The 15,383-nt window shown below is 44.2% G+C and overlaps 1 protein-coding gene across 1 annotated transcript; it reads left to right on the forward strand.

The window, feature by feature from the left end:
• Positions 6,627 to 13,862, forward strand: LOC102178440 (serine protease 58-like). Its single transcript, XM_005701262.2, has 5 exons — positions 6,627 to 6,666; positions 8,236 to 8,389; positions 10,911 to 11,161; positions 13,067 to 13,203; positions 13,598 to 13,862. Exons 1-5 carry the CDS (start codon positions 6,627 to 6,629, stop codon positions 13,745 to 13,747), a joined length of 732 nt encoding a protein of 243 aa, XP_005701319.1. The 3' UTR covers positions 13,748 to 13,862.

Consider the following 15,383-nt stretch of genomic DNA (forward strand, 5'->3'; position numbering starts at 1 on the left):
AAGCACAGACACCTCCTTTAGCCCTTTAACTCTGTTCCCTGGATCATTCAGAGAATGACTAGGAGTACAGGTCCCAACACATGATTCCTATGTGTATTCGATATGAATCAAGAAAACAGGTGTCTCCCAGGTAGCGCTGGTGGTAAAGAATCTGCCTAATGCAGGAGACATAAGAAATGTGGGTTGGATCTCTGGGTCAGGAAGATCCCCTGGCGGAGGGCATGGCAACCCACTCCAGTGCTCTTGCCTTGAGCATCTCATGGACAGAGGAGCTTGGGAGGCTACAGTCCCTAGGATCGCAAAGAGTTAGGCCAGACAGAAGCAACTTAGCACACACACGGGAGAAAAGATACAATACGGTGTAAACATAAAAGCATTGGAATAGGAGGAGGAGGTCTGAAAGGTAAAAATGTTTGTAATCCCCAGTAGGATCACATGATGGGTGGGTGATGGATGGGTGTTATCTTAGTTGGTGCTCTATAACCAGAAAACCACAGATTGGGTGGCTTAAGTAACAGACATTAATTACAGTGTTCGAGGCTGGAAAGTCCAAGATCAAGGTGACACAGGAGGGGGCCCAGTTTCTGGCTTGTAGATAGCTGCCTTTTTGTATCCTCACATACTTGAGAGAGCTGACTCTGGTACTTCAATAGGGGCGAGTGGAGTGCAGCCAACAGCACACAGCTGTTACCCTGTTACCAAGCAACCATTACTACCAGATCATTAGAAGGAGGCCTTTCACCTGGTGGGTGGAAGTTGCCCTTGGCCAATGGTTGGCTGTGTTGTGGTCCTCCCAGAGGAGAGTGTGGTAAGGGGTAAGTGGAGGCCTTCTCCCCGAGCCCCTGCAGGCCTTCCCACCTTGAGCAGGCAGGGAACCTGGGTGGGCTGGGGGGACAGACTGGGGGCTGTGTCCTGCAGAGCACCGAGTCCTCACTGAGGCCACCCCCTGGCTGGAAGAGTCTGTCTCCCATCACTTCCTCTGCAACCTAATGGCTGGGGCTGTCTGCCTGGGTCCATGATACACACCCCACTTCACAACTTTGGGTGGCCTGAGGAGCCTGGGGGCCAGCTGGGTCCTGGGCACCTGGCACACTCAGTGATGACAGCTGGGCAGGGTCTGGGGACTCGATCCTGAGGGAGCCAGGTGGGATCTGTCTCATCAGCTGGGCCTGGGCACTAGCGGGGAGATGCAGGTTAGATGCTGGTTGAACGCTGCAGGTAACCGACCTGGGCAGACACCCCGTTTTCTTAGCCAGGGCCTGGATCTTGGCAGGTGAAAGTAGAGCCTTGGGACTTTTCCTTTTCTTGTCAGAACAGAGAATAACATTTGTTTTGGTGGAGATTTATAGCAACGTGGTGACAGCCATGACCCTACCTTAAGAACAAAGGCTCTGATGCCAAGATGTTTGTAACAACTAGCCACACCCCCTTCCTCAATTTTCTTATAAAAAGGCTTTGCTGACAGCTTTCAGGGAACTTGGGGTTTAAGCCAAACTCCATGTTTAAGCCACCTGTTTCCTTGCATGGCCCTGCAATAAACTTTTCTCTTCTCCAAACTCCAGTGTTTGGGTATTGTTCAGCTTCATTGTGTGGGCATAGGAACTTGTGTTCGGTGACAGTATCACCTTCTTGTAAGACCACTAATTCCATGATGGGGGCTCCACCTTTATGACCTCATCTAAGCCTTCCTTCCCTCTTAAAGAGATGGGAATACCAGATCAGCTTACTGGCCTCCTGAGACATCTGCATGCAGGTCAAGAAGCAACAATTATAACCAGACATGGAACACAGACTGGTGCAAAATTGGGAAAGTACATCAAGTCTGTGTATTGTCATCCTGCTTATTTAACTTATATGCAGACTGCATCATGCACAATGCCAGGCTGCATGAAGCACAAGCGGGAATCAAGATTGCCGGGAGAAATATCAATAACCTCAGATATGCAGATGGCACCACCCCAATGGTAGAAAGTGAAGAGGAACTGAAGAGTCTCTTGATGAAGGTGAAAGAGGAGAGTGAAATAGCTGGCCTAAAACTCAACATTCAAAAAACTAAGATCATGGCATCTGGTCCCATCACTTCATGGCAAATAAATGCAGAAACAATGGAAACATTGTTTTCTCAGGCTTCAAAATCACTGTGGACAGTGACTGCAGCCATGAAATTAAAGGATGCTTGCTCCTTGGAAGAAAAGCAATGACAAACCTAGACAGCATATTAAAAAGCAGAGACATTACTTTGCCTACAAAGGTCCCTATGGTCAAAGCTATGGTTTTTCCAGTAGTCAGGTACAGATGTGAAAGCTGGATGATAAAATAGGCTGAGTGCCAAAGAATTAATGCTTTTGAACTGTGGTGCTGGAGAAGACTCCTAAGAGTCCCTTGGACAGCAAGGAGGTCAAACCAGTCAGTCCTATAGGAAATCAACCCTGAAATTTCATTGGAAGGACTGATGTTGAAGCTGAAACTCCAATACTTTGGCCACCTGATGTGAAGAGCCAACTCATCGAAAAAGACCCTGATGCTGGGAAAGATCGAAGGCGGGAAGAGAAGGGGACGACAGAGGATGAGATGGTTGGATGGCATCACTGACTCAATGCACATGAGTCTGAGCAAACTCCAGGAGATGCTGATGGACAGGGAAGCCTGGCATGCTGCAATCCATGGGGTCACAAAGAGTCAGACAGGACTGAGCGACTGAACAACAACAAAGCCAAAGGCTCTACCTTCTTGCTCCTTGGGCGTTAGACTGCATATATGAATTTTGGTGGTGAGGAATACAAATATATAGTCCATAACAGGTATCTTAGAAGAGGAAGGTACAGCAAGAGGTATATTACTTTTACCAAATTTCTATGCCTTTGTATACCTCTGGATCCACATTTGTACCAAGCAGTCCTGAAGTCTTTAATATTGCCTTATCATGCCACTAGGATGGAGCCCAAATTCCTTAGCCTTGAGTTCAAGGCTCTGAAGTGTTCAGTTATAACTAATCTGCCCTGTGTGTTTCCTTAGTTGTTATTGAATTGCATTTATGTTTACTTATGGCCTAAAATAATTTCACATGTAACTTTTTTTTTTTAATGCTCTGTGCGATCCCATAGACGGCAGCCCACCAGGCTCTCCCGTCCCTGGGATTCACTACCTTATGTCTGTCTTATCTAAAAATCTCAGGCTTCCCTACAGAAACAAATGAATTTAAAGATTCTCTTGTACCCTGTGATATGTCTTTTTATCCCACCCATCACCACCACCAATATATACCTATTCACCTAATCATCTTAGCCCCCCTGCCTGTATCTAGGGAGAAAGCAGCTTTTTCCTCAGAAGTCCCTGTCAAATATTGTATGTGTCTCCTTAACTGAATTTGGTCACTTGCACATAATTGAGCCAATCACTGAAGGAGATTATACTGTTGAAACTTATAATCAAGTTACATGGCACACCATCCAAGCAAGGAGTAGACTTTTATTTGTCAATAAACATGGTCTACTTGGTATATATTTGGTTAGGGCCTCTTGATGAAAGTGAAAGAGGAAAGTGGAAAAGTTGGCTTAAAGCTCAACATTCAGAAAACCAAGATCATGGCATCCGGTCCCATCACTTCATGGCAAATCGATGGCAAAACTGTGGCAGAATTTATTTTGAGGGGCTTCAAAATCACTTCAGATGGTGACTGCAGCTATGAAATTAAAAGATGCTTGCTCCTTAGAAGAAAAGTTATGACCAACCCAGACAGCATATTAAAAAGCAGAGACATTACTTTGCCAACAAAGGTCTGTCTAGTCAAAGCTATGGTTTTTCTAGTAGTCGTAAATGGATGTGAGAGTAGGGCTATAAACTCAATGGACATGAGTTTGAGTAAACTCCAGAAGCTGGCAACGGACAGAGAGGTCTGGTGTGCTGCAGTCCACGGGGTCACAAAGAGTCAGATATGACTGAGCAACTGAACTGAACTGAGTAATTCTAAGGTTAGCTGAGTAATTCTAAGGTTAGATGGGAATACCAGACCACCTGACCTGCCTCTTGAGAAACCTATATGCAGGTCAGCAAGCAACAGTTAGAACTGGACATGGAACAACAGACTGGTTCCAAATAGGAAAAGGAGAATGTCAAGGCTGTCTATTGTCACCCTGCTTATTTAACTTATATGCAGAGTATATCATGAGAAACGCTGGGCTGGAGGAAGCACAAGCTAGAATCAAGATTGCTGGGAGAAATATCAATAACCTCAGATATGACACCCTTATGGCAGAAAGTGAAGAGGAACTAAAAAGCCCCTGGATGAAAGTGAAAGAGGAGAGTGAAAAAGTTGGCGTAAAGCTCAACATTCAGAAAATGAAGATCATGGCATCTGGTTCCATCACTTCATAGGAAATAGATGGGGAAACAGTGGAAACAGTGTCAGACTTTATTTTTTGGGGCTCCAAAATCACTGCAGATGGTGACTGCAGCCATGAAATTAAAAGACGCTTACTCCTTGAAAGAAAAGTTATGACCAAACTAGACAGCACATTCAAAAGCAGAGACATCACTTTGCCAACAAAGGTCTATCTAGTCAAGGCCATGGTTTTTCCTGTGGTCATGTATGGATGTGAGAGTTGGACTGTGAAGAAAGCTGAGTGCCGAAGAATTGATGCTTTTGAACTGTGGTGTTGGAGAAGACTCTTGAGAGTCCCTTGGACTGCAAGGAGATCCAACCAGTCCATTCTGAAGGAGATCAGCCCTGGGATTTCTTTGGAAGGAATGATGCTAAAGCTGAAACTCCAGTACTTTGGCCACCTCATGCAAAGAGTTGATCATTGCTGGGAGGGATTGGGGGCAGGAGGAGAAGGGGACGACAGAGGATGAGATGGCTGGATGGCATCACCGACTTGATGGATGTGACTCTGAGTGAACTCCGGGAGTTGGTGATGGACAGGGAGGCCTGGCGTGCTGCAATTCATGGGGTCACAAAGAGTCGGACATGACTGAGCGACTGAACTGAACTGAACTGAAGGACTTAACAGCAGTATTTGAACATAAAGAGCAAAATGTGTCCCCAGAAAAATATGGGGATCCTAAGGTTATTATTTAACAAGTGTTTATGTAGCATTACTATTTACCATTAGAACTCACTGTTCTAAGCCCTTTATAAATAGAAAATCTGAACAGCCCAATAATGAGTAAAGAGATCAGATCAGTAATCAAAACCTCTCAACACAGAAAACAAGACAGGATCAGAGAGCTTCACTGGAGAATTCTACCAAACATTCAGATAATGAACACCAACCCTTCTCAAACTCCTCCAAACATTGAAGGAGAGAGAACACTTCCAAACTCATTCTACAAGGCCAGCACTATCCTGATACCCAAGCCAAAAACAACACAAGAAAACTACAGACCAATATCCATGACTGAACCCATTATTAGTTACATATCTCAGCGTGAGGGGAGGGCAGTCAGAAAGTTAAGGCTAACTTATAAAAAGGAGTGGGATAACATTAAAAAGAGTAGCGAGTGTCCAACACAAAAACTGAACAGGTAAGGAGATTCGTGTTATTCAGATTACTGCAATAAGAGGTATTTGAAGATCAGAGTGTCTCAGCAGAATGGTTTTACCTTAAGACTTTTGTAGGGAGATATATACAAGTCACAGCTGGAGAGGTGAACAGTTGAGGTTGTTTTACAATCAAGGAATTCTCAGTTAGCTGAACAGGAAGTGTTTCTCTCTAGTTGTAGTTAGATTTGTTGTGGGGTGGGGGTAACAGCTGCAAGCTCAGCTAATCATTGATGAGAGACAAATTGGGGAATTGGAGGGTCCATGTCTGGCCGTGTCAGTGAGTTCAGGTAAAAAAGAGAAAAGGGCCTGTGATTGACCTTGTCACAGATCAACAAAGAAGTCATCCAAAGTCCTATGGGAGCCCTGAGAAAGAGTGGGCAGAATCTCTTCAAACTAACATGGGGAAGGGTCATTCTTTGTGGTAAGCCAAAACTTCTTCACACACCCGTGTTTTCTGAGAGCACAGGACTCAGGTACAATTCAACACATCAGAGGAAATCTGGAGACTCAGTTTCAAGTCCTAACTTTGCTGCTGACTTCCGTGAAGACCACAGCATCCTCAACACTAAAACAGGGAGGGGAGGATGCCTTGTTACCTTTATGTCATACCCCAATGTTTGAGGAGTCTCTGAGAAGAGAAGAGGGATTCTTGGGGAAACGGAGATGACAAGTGAGGGCAGGGAATAAGGTTCACCATCACAAAGGGAGGAGGGGACAACAAAGAATGATTATGTCACAGAAAGGGGAGGGGGATGTCAGCAGGTACTTCATGACTCCTGAGATCTTTAGGGTCAGAGAAGAAGCACCAGGGGTGGGACGTGTCTGCCCCTTCCTCTTTCACCCACATCAGAGCCAGCTCCCAGCTGTGCCTTATATAACTGGATTTTGATAAGAGCTAGTTTGAAGATTGCTCTAGCATCCTTGCTCCTTCCCTACCCCCACAAAGTAATATCCCCCACCCCCCCCCACCCCCCACCCCCCACCCCCCGCCAGCAAAGCTGTTCTTGCCAAGGCTACTTGGACTAAAGATTGAGACAGCTGAGAGCTTGATTTGACTTTGCTGCTGGCAAGATCCCAGCCTGACATGAAGTGCTGTGTCTTCTTCATGCTCATGAGCATGGCTGGTGAGTCTAGGTCTTGTTGCTGCTTAGGGAGTGATGTGGTGATGTGTGGGAGGATGGGGCTTCCCAGGTGGTGTTAGTGGTAAAGAACTCACCTGCTAATGCAGGAAACATAACAGACATGGGTTCGAACCCTGGGTTGGGAAGATCCCCTGGAGGAGGGCACTGCAACCCGCTCCAGTATTCTTGCCTGGAGAATCCCATGGACAGAGGAGCCTGGTGGGCTATGGTCCATAGGATCTCAAAGAGTCGGACATGACTGAAACAACTGAGCATACACACACATGGATCAGAGAAGGAAGTAGCTGGCCAAAACTGAAGAGAGAGGAGGTGGTGGGCATATCCTTCAATTAACTGCTAATGGAAGGAAAGGTATCACTCTTGATGCATGGCTCACCCCATCAACGGTCTCTCTAAGCTTCTTGTGCACCTGCGAGCAAGTTAGCATATGTCTTTATAAGTGCCCTGCACTCTCCCAGGACTCCTGGACAGAGAGCAGAAAAGTACATCTTCCCTTTCTCTGGGCAGATGGACTCTGGAGGAGTAAGTGCAGGTTGGGAAGAGGGGTGAGAGCCTCAGGTCCCTCCCCCAAGCTCTTCCACTCCTTTCAGCACCAAAGTCAAGGTAGGATTTAACTTTTTTACTTTCATTCCTGGCAAAAGTGAATTTAGAATAATATTTTTTAAGTAGCAATTTTTTTTCATTTTTATTATACACAGCACTGCCAATCAGGGTTTATGATCAGCCTCAGATATGCCTTTGCGTTAGTTTCACAGAACTTTAGTATACCTCCATCTCAAGAAAAGACACGTATCAGTTTTCTTAATGTGTAGAGCTTGGGTGACATGCATGATTTCCCTTAGAGAAATGGGACAGATGAACCTATTTGCAGGGCAGGCAAAGAGAGGCAAACACAGAGAAAGGAGCTGTGGACACAGCAGGAGAAGGAGAGTTTGCGGTGAATTGAGAGCGTAGCATTGGCATACACTCACTGCCGTGTGTGAATATTAACAGACAGCTGGTGGGAGGCTGCCATATAACACAGGGAGCATGGCACAGGGCTCTGTGACAGCGTGGAGGGGCAGGATGGAGGTGGGAGGGAGAGAAGGTCGAAAGGGAGGGGACACGTATTCCTATAGCTGCTTCGAGTTGTTGTACAGCAGAAACGAACACAACACTGTAAGGCAATTATCCTTCAATTAAAATAAAATAGGGAAAAATGGCACCCCACTCTTGCCTGGAAAATCTCATGGACGGAGGAGCCTGGTAGGCCACAGTCCATGGGGTCGCGAAGAGTTGGACACGACTGAGAGACTTCACTTTCACTTTTCACTTTCATGCATTGGAGAAGGAAATGGCAACCCACTCCAGTGTTCTTGCCTGGAGAATCCCAGGGACGGGGAGCCTGGTGGGCTGCCGTCTCTGGGGTCACACAAAGTTGGACACAACTGAAGCAACTTAGCAGCAGCGGAAGACTATTTTAGCTTGAAAACCTTAGGGTGGGAAAAACTATCATAGCCAACTTTCACCTCTTGCCCTATCTCTCTACCTGTGACCCCACTGATTCTTTAGGAGTCATTCTGGCAGAAGAATCTAACCCTGAGAAGACGAATGAAGTAGATTTTACTATCCCTTATATGGTCTACCTGCAGTCCTTCCCAGAACCCTGTGTGGGCACACTCATTCACCCTCAGTGGGTACTGACCGCTGCTCACTGCCCCTCTCCGTAAGTATTTCTCTGCTCTTGGGAGCCAGGGGGGATCTATTTAAACAAAAGCAGGTCTGATGACTGTATGGAGATTCCTTAAAAAACTAGGAATAAAACTACAATATGACTCAGCAATCCCACTGCTAAAACATACCCTGAGGAAACCAAAATTAAAAAAACACACATGTACCCAAATGTTCATTGCAGCATTATTTACAACAGCTAGGACATAGAAGCAACCTAGATGTCCATCAACAGATGAATGAAGAAGCTGTGATACATATATACAATGGAATATTACTCAGCCGTAAAAAGGAACACATTTGAGTCAATCCTAATGAGGTGGATGAACCTAGAGCCTATTACACAGAGTAAAGGAAGTCAGAAAGAGACCAACAAATACCTTATATAAATGGATGCTTATTGGATCTAGAAAGACAGTGCTGAGGAAACTATTTGCAGGGAAGCAATGGAGAGGCAGACATAGAGAGGACACGGGTGAGGGGAGGGGAGGAAGGAGAGTGTGAGACAAATACAGAGAGTAACATCAAAGCATACACACTACCACGTGTAAGATAGATCACCGGTGGGAATTTGTTATACGACTCAGGGCCCTCAACCCGGTTGAGTTTGGATGAGACATGGGAAATGGGAAGAAGGTTCAAGAAGGAGGGGACATACCTATGGCTGATTCATGTTGATGTATGGCAGAAACCAACACAGTATTGCAAAACAATTATCCTTCACTTAAAAATAAATAAATAAAATTTAAAAGCAGTTCTTGTGAGGCATCCCAGCAAGTTCTAACGGCATCCCAGGGAATCTGAAGACCCAGGAAGAGAGAGAGTCATCTTCCCAATGGGGAAAAAGATACATTTGGGCAGTTTAGGAGGAGATGAAGAGGAATGTCAGAAGTCTCCTTCTCATGGAAAATAAATAATAGACATCCATCCAACCTACTTGAGGGCTTCCCTGGTGGCTCAGATGGTAAAGAATCTGCCTGCAATGCAGGAGACCTGGATTCGATCCCTGGGTCAGGAAGATCTCCTGGAGAAGGGAATAGCCACCCACTCCAGTATTCTGGCCTGAAGAATTCCACAGACAGAGGAGCCTGGCAGGCTACATACAGTCCAAGGGGTGGCAAAGAGTTGGACACAACTGAATGACTAACACTTTTGACTTTCATCCAACATACTTCTGGAACATTTACCATATTCCAGGGACTGCTTAATGAAAGGAAAAAGCAGCAAGGGAACAAGATGGTAATTAGCCTTTCCTCATGGAGCTCACATTCTGGTAGAGGAAATACACTAAAGCAAATAAAAGTCCCAAAATAAAACATCGAAAGGAGTGCTAAGCAGCAATATACAGGAATAAAACAAGATACCTACTTTAGTTAGGGTGATCATATCAGTTCTGTTTGAAGAGATGAGATGGACACAAAGAGGAGGATGCAGCCAGGTTGAATAAATTCTGGGGGAAATTCTAGGCAGAGGGAAGAGTGTACAGAGACTCTCGTGAGTAGGGGTGGGTGTTCACAGGCTGAGGGTGAAGTGTTAGGCAGAAGCCATGTGATACAGGTAAGAAGAGAGAAGGAGCTCGGCACGAGATGACGCTGTCCTTTACAAACCGGTGTCTCTGTTGTGTGTGGCAAAGTGTTAGATAATTGCAACCTAGTCACAGTTTCAGGAATGTACAAGGGTCACTTCTAACTCAGAGTTTTCAGCCAGCTGGTTGTTCAAGACAGTTCATTCAAACACAGATCGACCCCCTGCTTTGTGTCAGTGAGAAATACAAAGGAAATATAGGCGGGAAATATAGTCCATCCGCTCCAGGAAGTGGCATTGGAAAATTGGATTTTGTTCTCTCAGCCAGACCTAATGCACAGACTGTCTTTTGGCAGGCAGTGGCTCCTGTGTCTGTTACATGACTGGACTCCCGGCAATAGAAATGGGTGGGTTTGAATTTGTCCAGGAAATATCACAGAAAGTGGTCAGTGGGAGTCCTGTTAGGCTGCTAAGAGTCTTTTGAATCTATAATCAGCGTAGGCAAACTTCAGTAAATACAAGGATATGGGCCCAAAAGGAGCTGGAAAGGGCCTAAGACTATCCAGAAACAGCAGGTACAATATACTTGCTCCAGAGTTGTTTCAGACAGTGGAGGGCAGGCAAAGACCTCTGGAATAATGGGTTCTGGGGCCATATCTGTTACCTACTCATTCAGATTATCCAGGTTGTCGTTGTGATCCTTAACATCATCGATGACAACAACTAGATTCCACTGAGTATGTTCTAGGTGGCAGATACCATGTCAGGTTTTATGTATATACATTGACTCTAATACAACAACCCTATAAACTATTGTTACTACTATTTTACAGGCCAAGGCAGGTCACTTTGGTTCTCAGGTCTAAGAAATAAAATGAAGATGATTAGATGATTAAAGAAAGTCACCTATGACACTTCTTGCAGTTCTGACATTCTGTAAACCCTGGTTTGTTTTTTTTTTTTTTAATCTCCCTGTCTTGCTTCTTCCATAGTGTTAAAATCCGATTGGGAATTTATCAACCCAACATCAAAAATAAGCATGAGCAGACCCAGAGTTACTCGATGACTGTGCCCTACCCTGACTTCAACTCAGAATATCTGAACGATGACCTGATGATGATAAAACTGTCTGAGGCTGCTAAAATCACCACCCAGGTGGGAACCATAGCCATAGCTATGGAACCCTTATCACTTAATGAATCCTGCTTTATCCCAACCTGGACCTGGAGTAACTATAAAAACCGTAAGTGTTTGACTCTGTGTTCTTCATCCTGGGAAGGTTTTGGCGCTGGGGAAAATGAAGAGGGATATACCTGAAGCGCTTCTCAGGTGCATCTCGGTGGTAAAGAATCTGCCTGCAGTGCAGGAGATGCAAGAGATATGAGGGTTCAGTCCCTGGGTTGGGAAGATCCCTTGGAGGAGGGCATGACCATCCACTCCAGTGTTCTTGCCTGGAGAATCCCATGAACAGAGGAGCCTGGCAGGTTCCTGGGGGTCACAAAGAGTCACACATGACTGAGCACACAGCACACACACAAGTGAAGGACGTAGCTTATACTACCATTATCCTCCCTTTCATTAACAGAGGGTACTGGAACCATTACTTGATATCTGAAATGAGAAAGCTGAACTTATTGCTTAGTATAGAAGAGCAGTGCTGAGCAGGCACAGTCTCAAAGAGCAGTACAGAGTCCTAAGCAGTGCTTATACGGGGTTTGTGGGAAGCTTTCCATTGAGAGTCTGGAGGACTTTCAGAGGCTGAACAGAGGTGATGCCATCTGTAGAGGCTTGATTACCTGGGTGAGATTGTTGCTGATTGGTTGGCACTCCGTTGTTTATTGGAGGAGTCTAACATGCTGACTTTAAAGGGTGACATTGATGGACTGGCTTGATAAAGCCTACTCACTAAGGCAAGTTGTGGATAGTAATCAGGTTTAAACCTTTCTCCTCTGGTTAGAGAACAAGTCATACATTCTATAACAACAAATAAAAAGTAGGAGACTGTTTTGGTCTATCAGTCTGTTTTGTAAAGGTAACAAGTGAGCATTTTTGTATTCTCAGTGCCAGTGAAATTTGGCAACTTCAATTTAGAAGCAACGTTCTAGAGAATCTAAGTGAATATATTTTCTGAACAAATTGAAGCTTTTAAATCGTATTCAAAGTAACTGCTTCACATTTTACAAAGTAATTTATGACATACCACTTGAAAGCAAAATAAAACTACAAAAAGTTTCATCACACGGGCTCTGCATGTCATGGCAGAATCACAGTGACAAATCAATTCTGTAAGCTCTCTAGGGCCAGCCTCCCAATATTTATTAAGCATTCACTATTTCAAGTAAGTAGGTTACTTTCACCTCACTTGTTCTAAGTATTTCAATTAGATTTCCAGAAAAGTTAAAACTGAACATAACTCTTCTCATCCTTTTCTGACCTGATGCTTCCTGATCTGATTTGATTTAAAACATTAGATTGGAAATGTATCCAAAATATTCTGCTTTATAAGTAACGCTAGGTTTAACTTGAGAGATCTCTAGTCAATTTTTTGCTTCCTTCCTCCTTATTACTCTCCACCAGAGATTAAAATTACATAATGTGTTGGTTAGACTCCTTACATCCTGAGGTTAACAGTATAGTAACAACTGCAATAAGTAAGATGAGAAATGTTACTTCTTAGGGGAAATTATATATGTAAATTTATATATATACATATGTACTTATAAATAATCCATTTATAAATGAACTCACTATAAAAAAACAGAGTTTAAAACACATTAAAAATAATTTTCTCCCTTTATGATTAAATGTAAAGATGATGAAGTAAGTCCCCAAAAGGAAGATTTCTTATAGACAACAGCTTTCTTTCTCTCTCTCCTCATAATCATTCATAATTTTCCTGTGGGATTTTAAGCTTTCCAGGTTATGCACAGTACAGAGAGAATTGTAGATCTGATGATATCTGATGTAAGACTCATGTAATGCTTTGAATCCACTGGTCAGACACAGAGATACTGAACCAAGGGGCGCTAAGAAGGATGGAATGTCTGATACCCACTATAAATATATGCAGTGTATTCACAGAACAGAGGCTGATCACAAGAGTAAATGTGATAAGGAGAGTCACCCTGGACTTTTCTCTTTCCCACAGTTACTGACCCTGACATCCTGACTTGGATAAACCAATATACTCGTCCCTACTATGAGTGCCAGAATATGCACGACGAAAGAACGGCAGTAAACACCATGTGCATGGGGCAGCCTCTAAAGACCCTATCCGACACTAAGGTATCTTTGCTATCTCCAGACAAGCACATGGCAAGGGGTCCATTGGGAAAGGTGCTTGCAGGAGACCAAGCGGTATCCAAGCAGAAGGCCTGCGGTCTTCCTCTGCCTCCTCAGTCTGTGGATTGGTCATCCATTCCCCTGCCTTCCTTTAGAGTGGGAGAGAGTCAGGGGAGAGTCATTTGTCCTTTCTCCTCCTACTTGCACTCAGGTTGGTCAAATTCAAACCTAGAGAGGTGAGACCTGCATGGATGTGAAGAAAGGGTTCTCCCCTCTCAAGAAAAATGATTCCAGTCTGATAGAAGTTTCTGCTATCACAATGTGCCACTTCTTAGAATAAATCCTTGTTGGATGAGGAACAACGCAACACTGACCCCCCGTTCCCTCTCTCTGGCAGGAAGTCTCGGCAGCTCCGGCCATCTGCAGTGGGAGGGTACATGGAATCTTGAGCTGGTCAAGAGGAAGTGTCACCCTTGGAAACGAAGGATTCTTCACAGAAATCAGTTCTTATTCAAGATGGATTATGAGCATCATTGAAAGCTACTGAGGGGTCTCTGGTGCTCCATCCCCTCAGTGCAGTATCTTCACGATTTCCAGCCTGGATCTACAACTCTCTTTATTATGTTTCTTGTTCTTGAGCAGAATTTATTAAAAAGAAATGACACTAAAGCGCTGTGACACTAAAAACATATTCCTCTATCATATAAACTGTAAACATGATGAGAAATCTAACCACATTCCCAACCATTTGTTCATTCAAAAATTGTTGTAATGTCTGCTATTTGAAATGTCCCCGGGCATATGCCTGGAGCTTTCAGGTGGCTTAGTGGCAAAGAATCCACCTACAATGCAGGAGACAGAGGAGATGTGGGTTCAGTCCCTGAGTTGGGAAGATCCCCTGGAGGAGGAAATGGCTACCCACTCCAGTATTCTTGCTGGGATAATCCTATGGACAGAGGAGCTTGGAGGACTACAGTCCATGGGATCGTAAAGAGTCGGACATAATTGAGCAACTGAGCATGCGTGCATGCACGTACGCTAGGGGTACATGAGTAGATATAATGCAGACTTTGCCATCAATTAGCCAGTTCTATTACCTGCTGATAATTACTGCAGTGGAGATGAGCAATAAGTTCAGTGAGAATATAGGAAAAAATATATTTTTTTTTGTTGGCCACCCAAGAGGCCAACAAATTAGAGGAGAGTATCATAGAACTGAGGTATAGTTAGATAAAAGTCAGAAAAGCGTAAAAACCATTATGTTCTGGAAAATACATGTAAATAAGTAATGCTGAAGGGTGGAAAATAAATTGTTCATAGAAGGGAAGAGAGAATGTGATAGAAAAGTATTATTTATGCAGGTAAGGGTTAGATAGCAAAAGGCCTGACCTATTTGGTAAAGGAATTTAGATTTTTTTTATCTTGTAGGCATCAGGGGCTTAGTCATCAAAGCCACCATGGTAAATAGAACGTCAAATGTCTGAATTGGGAGATGTAAGAACACAGAGTCTGTAAGCTTTAAACACAGTGACTGTGAGTAGAAACAGAAGGGGCAGAGTCAGGGATCACCCCCGTTTCTAACTTGAACAACAAGGTAGATGGTGGTTCTGATACTGCTGCTACTAAGTCACGTTAGTCGTGTCCGACTCTGTGCGACCCCATAGATGGCAGCAGGCTCCCCCGTCCCTGGGATTCTCCAGGCAAGAATACTAGATGGTAATATAAAGAGAAGTACTGTTTCCATCTGTAATGGATCAGGAGCAAGGTGGGGCATGTTATGTTTGAGATCCTTGAAGGAAATAGAGGTGGCCATTTCTAGCAAAGATCTGGATCTCTGATGATAATGAAACAATGAGGCAGTTTCTGTGTTTATAGGTAATAGGTGCAGCCTTAAGTAAAGTTCTGGGCTATTGCGAGGGGCTTTGACCTACGATCAGTGCGTCTCTCACACTGGCATAAAGCGGCAATGTACAGAATCCCAAACCCATTGACCTGAACACCTAAAATTACAGCATCGAGAAGATGTCAAATGACCCAAAAATAGGGGACCGAGTGATATATGAGAGGCTATGGAGTTACATGTAGCAGAGGGACGGCATGACATGGGATTATCTGTTAAAAGGGGAAAAAGGAACAGAGAGATGAGCAGAGAGACTCACCCCAGAGGAGAAAAAGACTTCAAA

This window comes from Capra hircus, chromosome 4, assembly GCF_001704415.2.
Source record: "Capra hircus breed San Clemente chromosome 4, ASM170441v1, whole genome shotgun sequence".
Lineage (NCBI taxonomy): Eukaryota > Metazoa > Chordata > Mammalia > Artiodactyla > Bovidae > Capra > Capra hircus.

Bases quoted from the DNA above. Each gene is read 5' to 3' on its own strand.
- LOC102178440 (XM_005701262.2), top strand. From the start codon at position 6,627: ATGAAGTGCTGTGTCTTCTTCATGCTCATGAGCATGGCTG. The intron at 8,390-10,910 runs GTAAGTATTTCT...CTTCTTCCATAG, and splicing joins GCTGCTCACTGCCCCTCTCC to TGTTAAAATCCGATTGGGAA. The intron at 13,204-13,597 runs GTATCTTTGCTA...TCTCTCTGGCAG, and splicing joins AGACCCTATCCGACACTAAG to GAAGTCTCGGCAGCTCCGGC.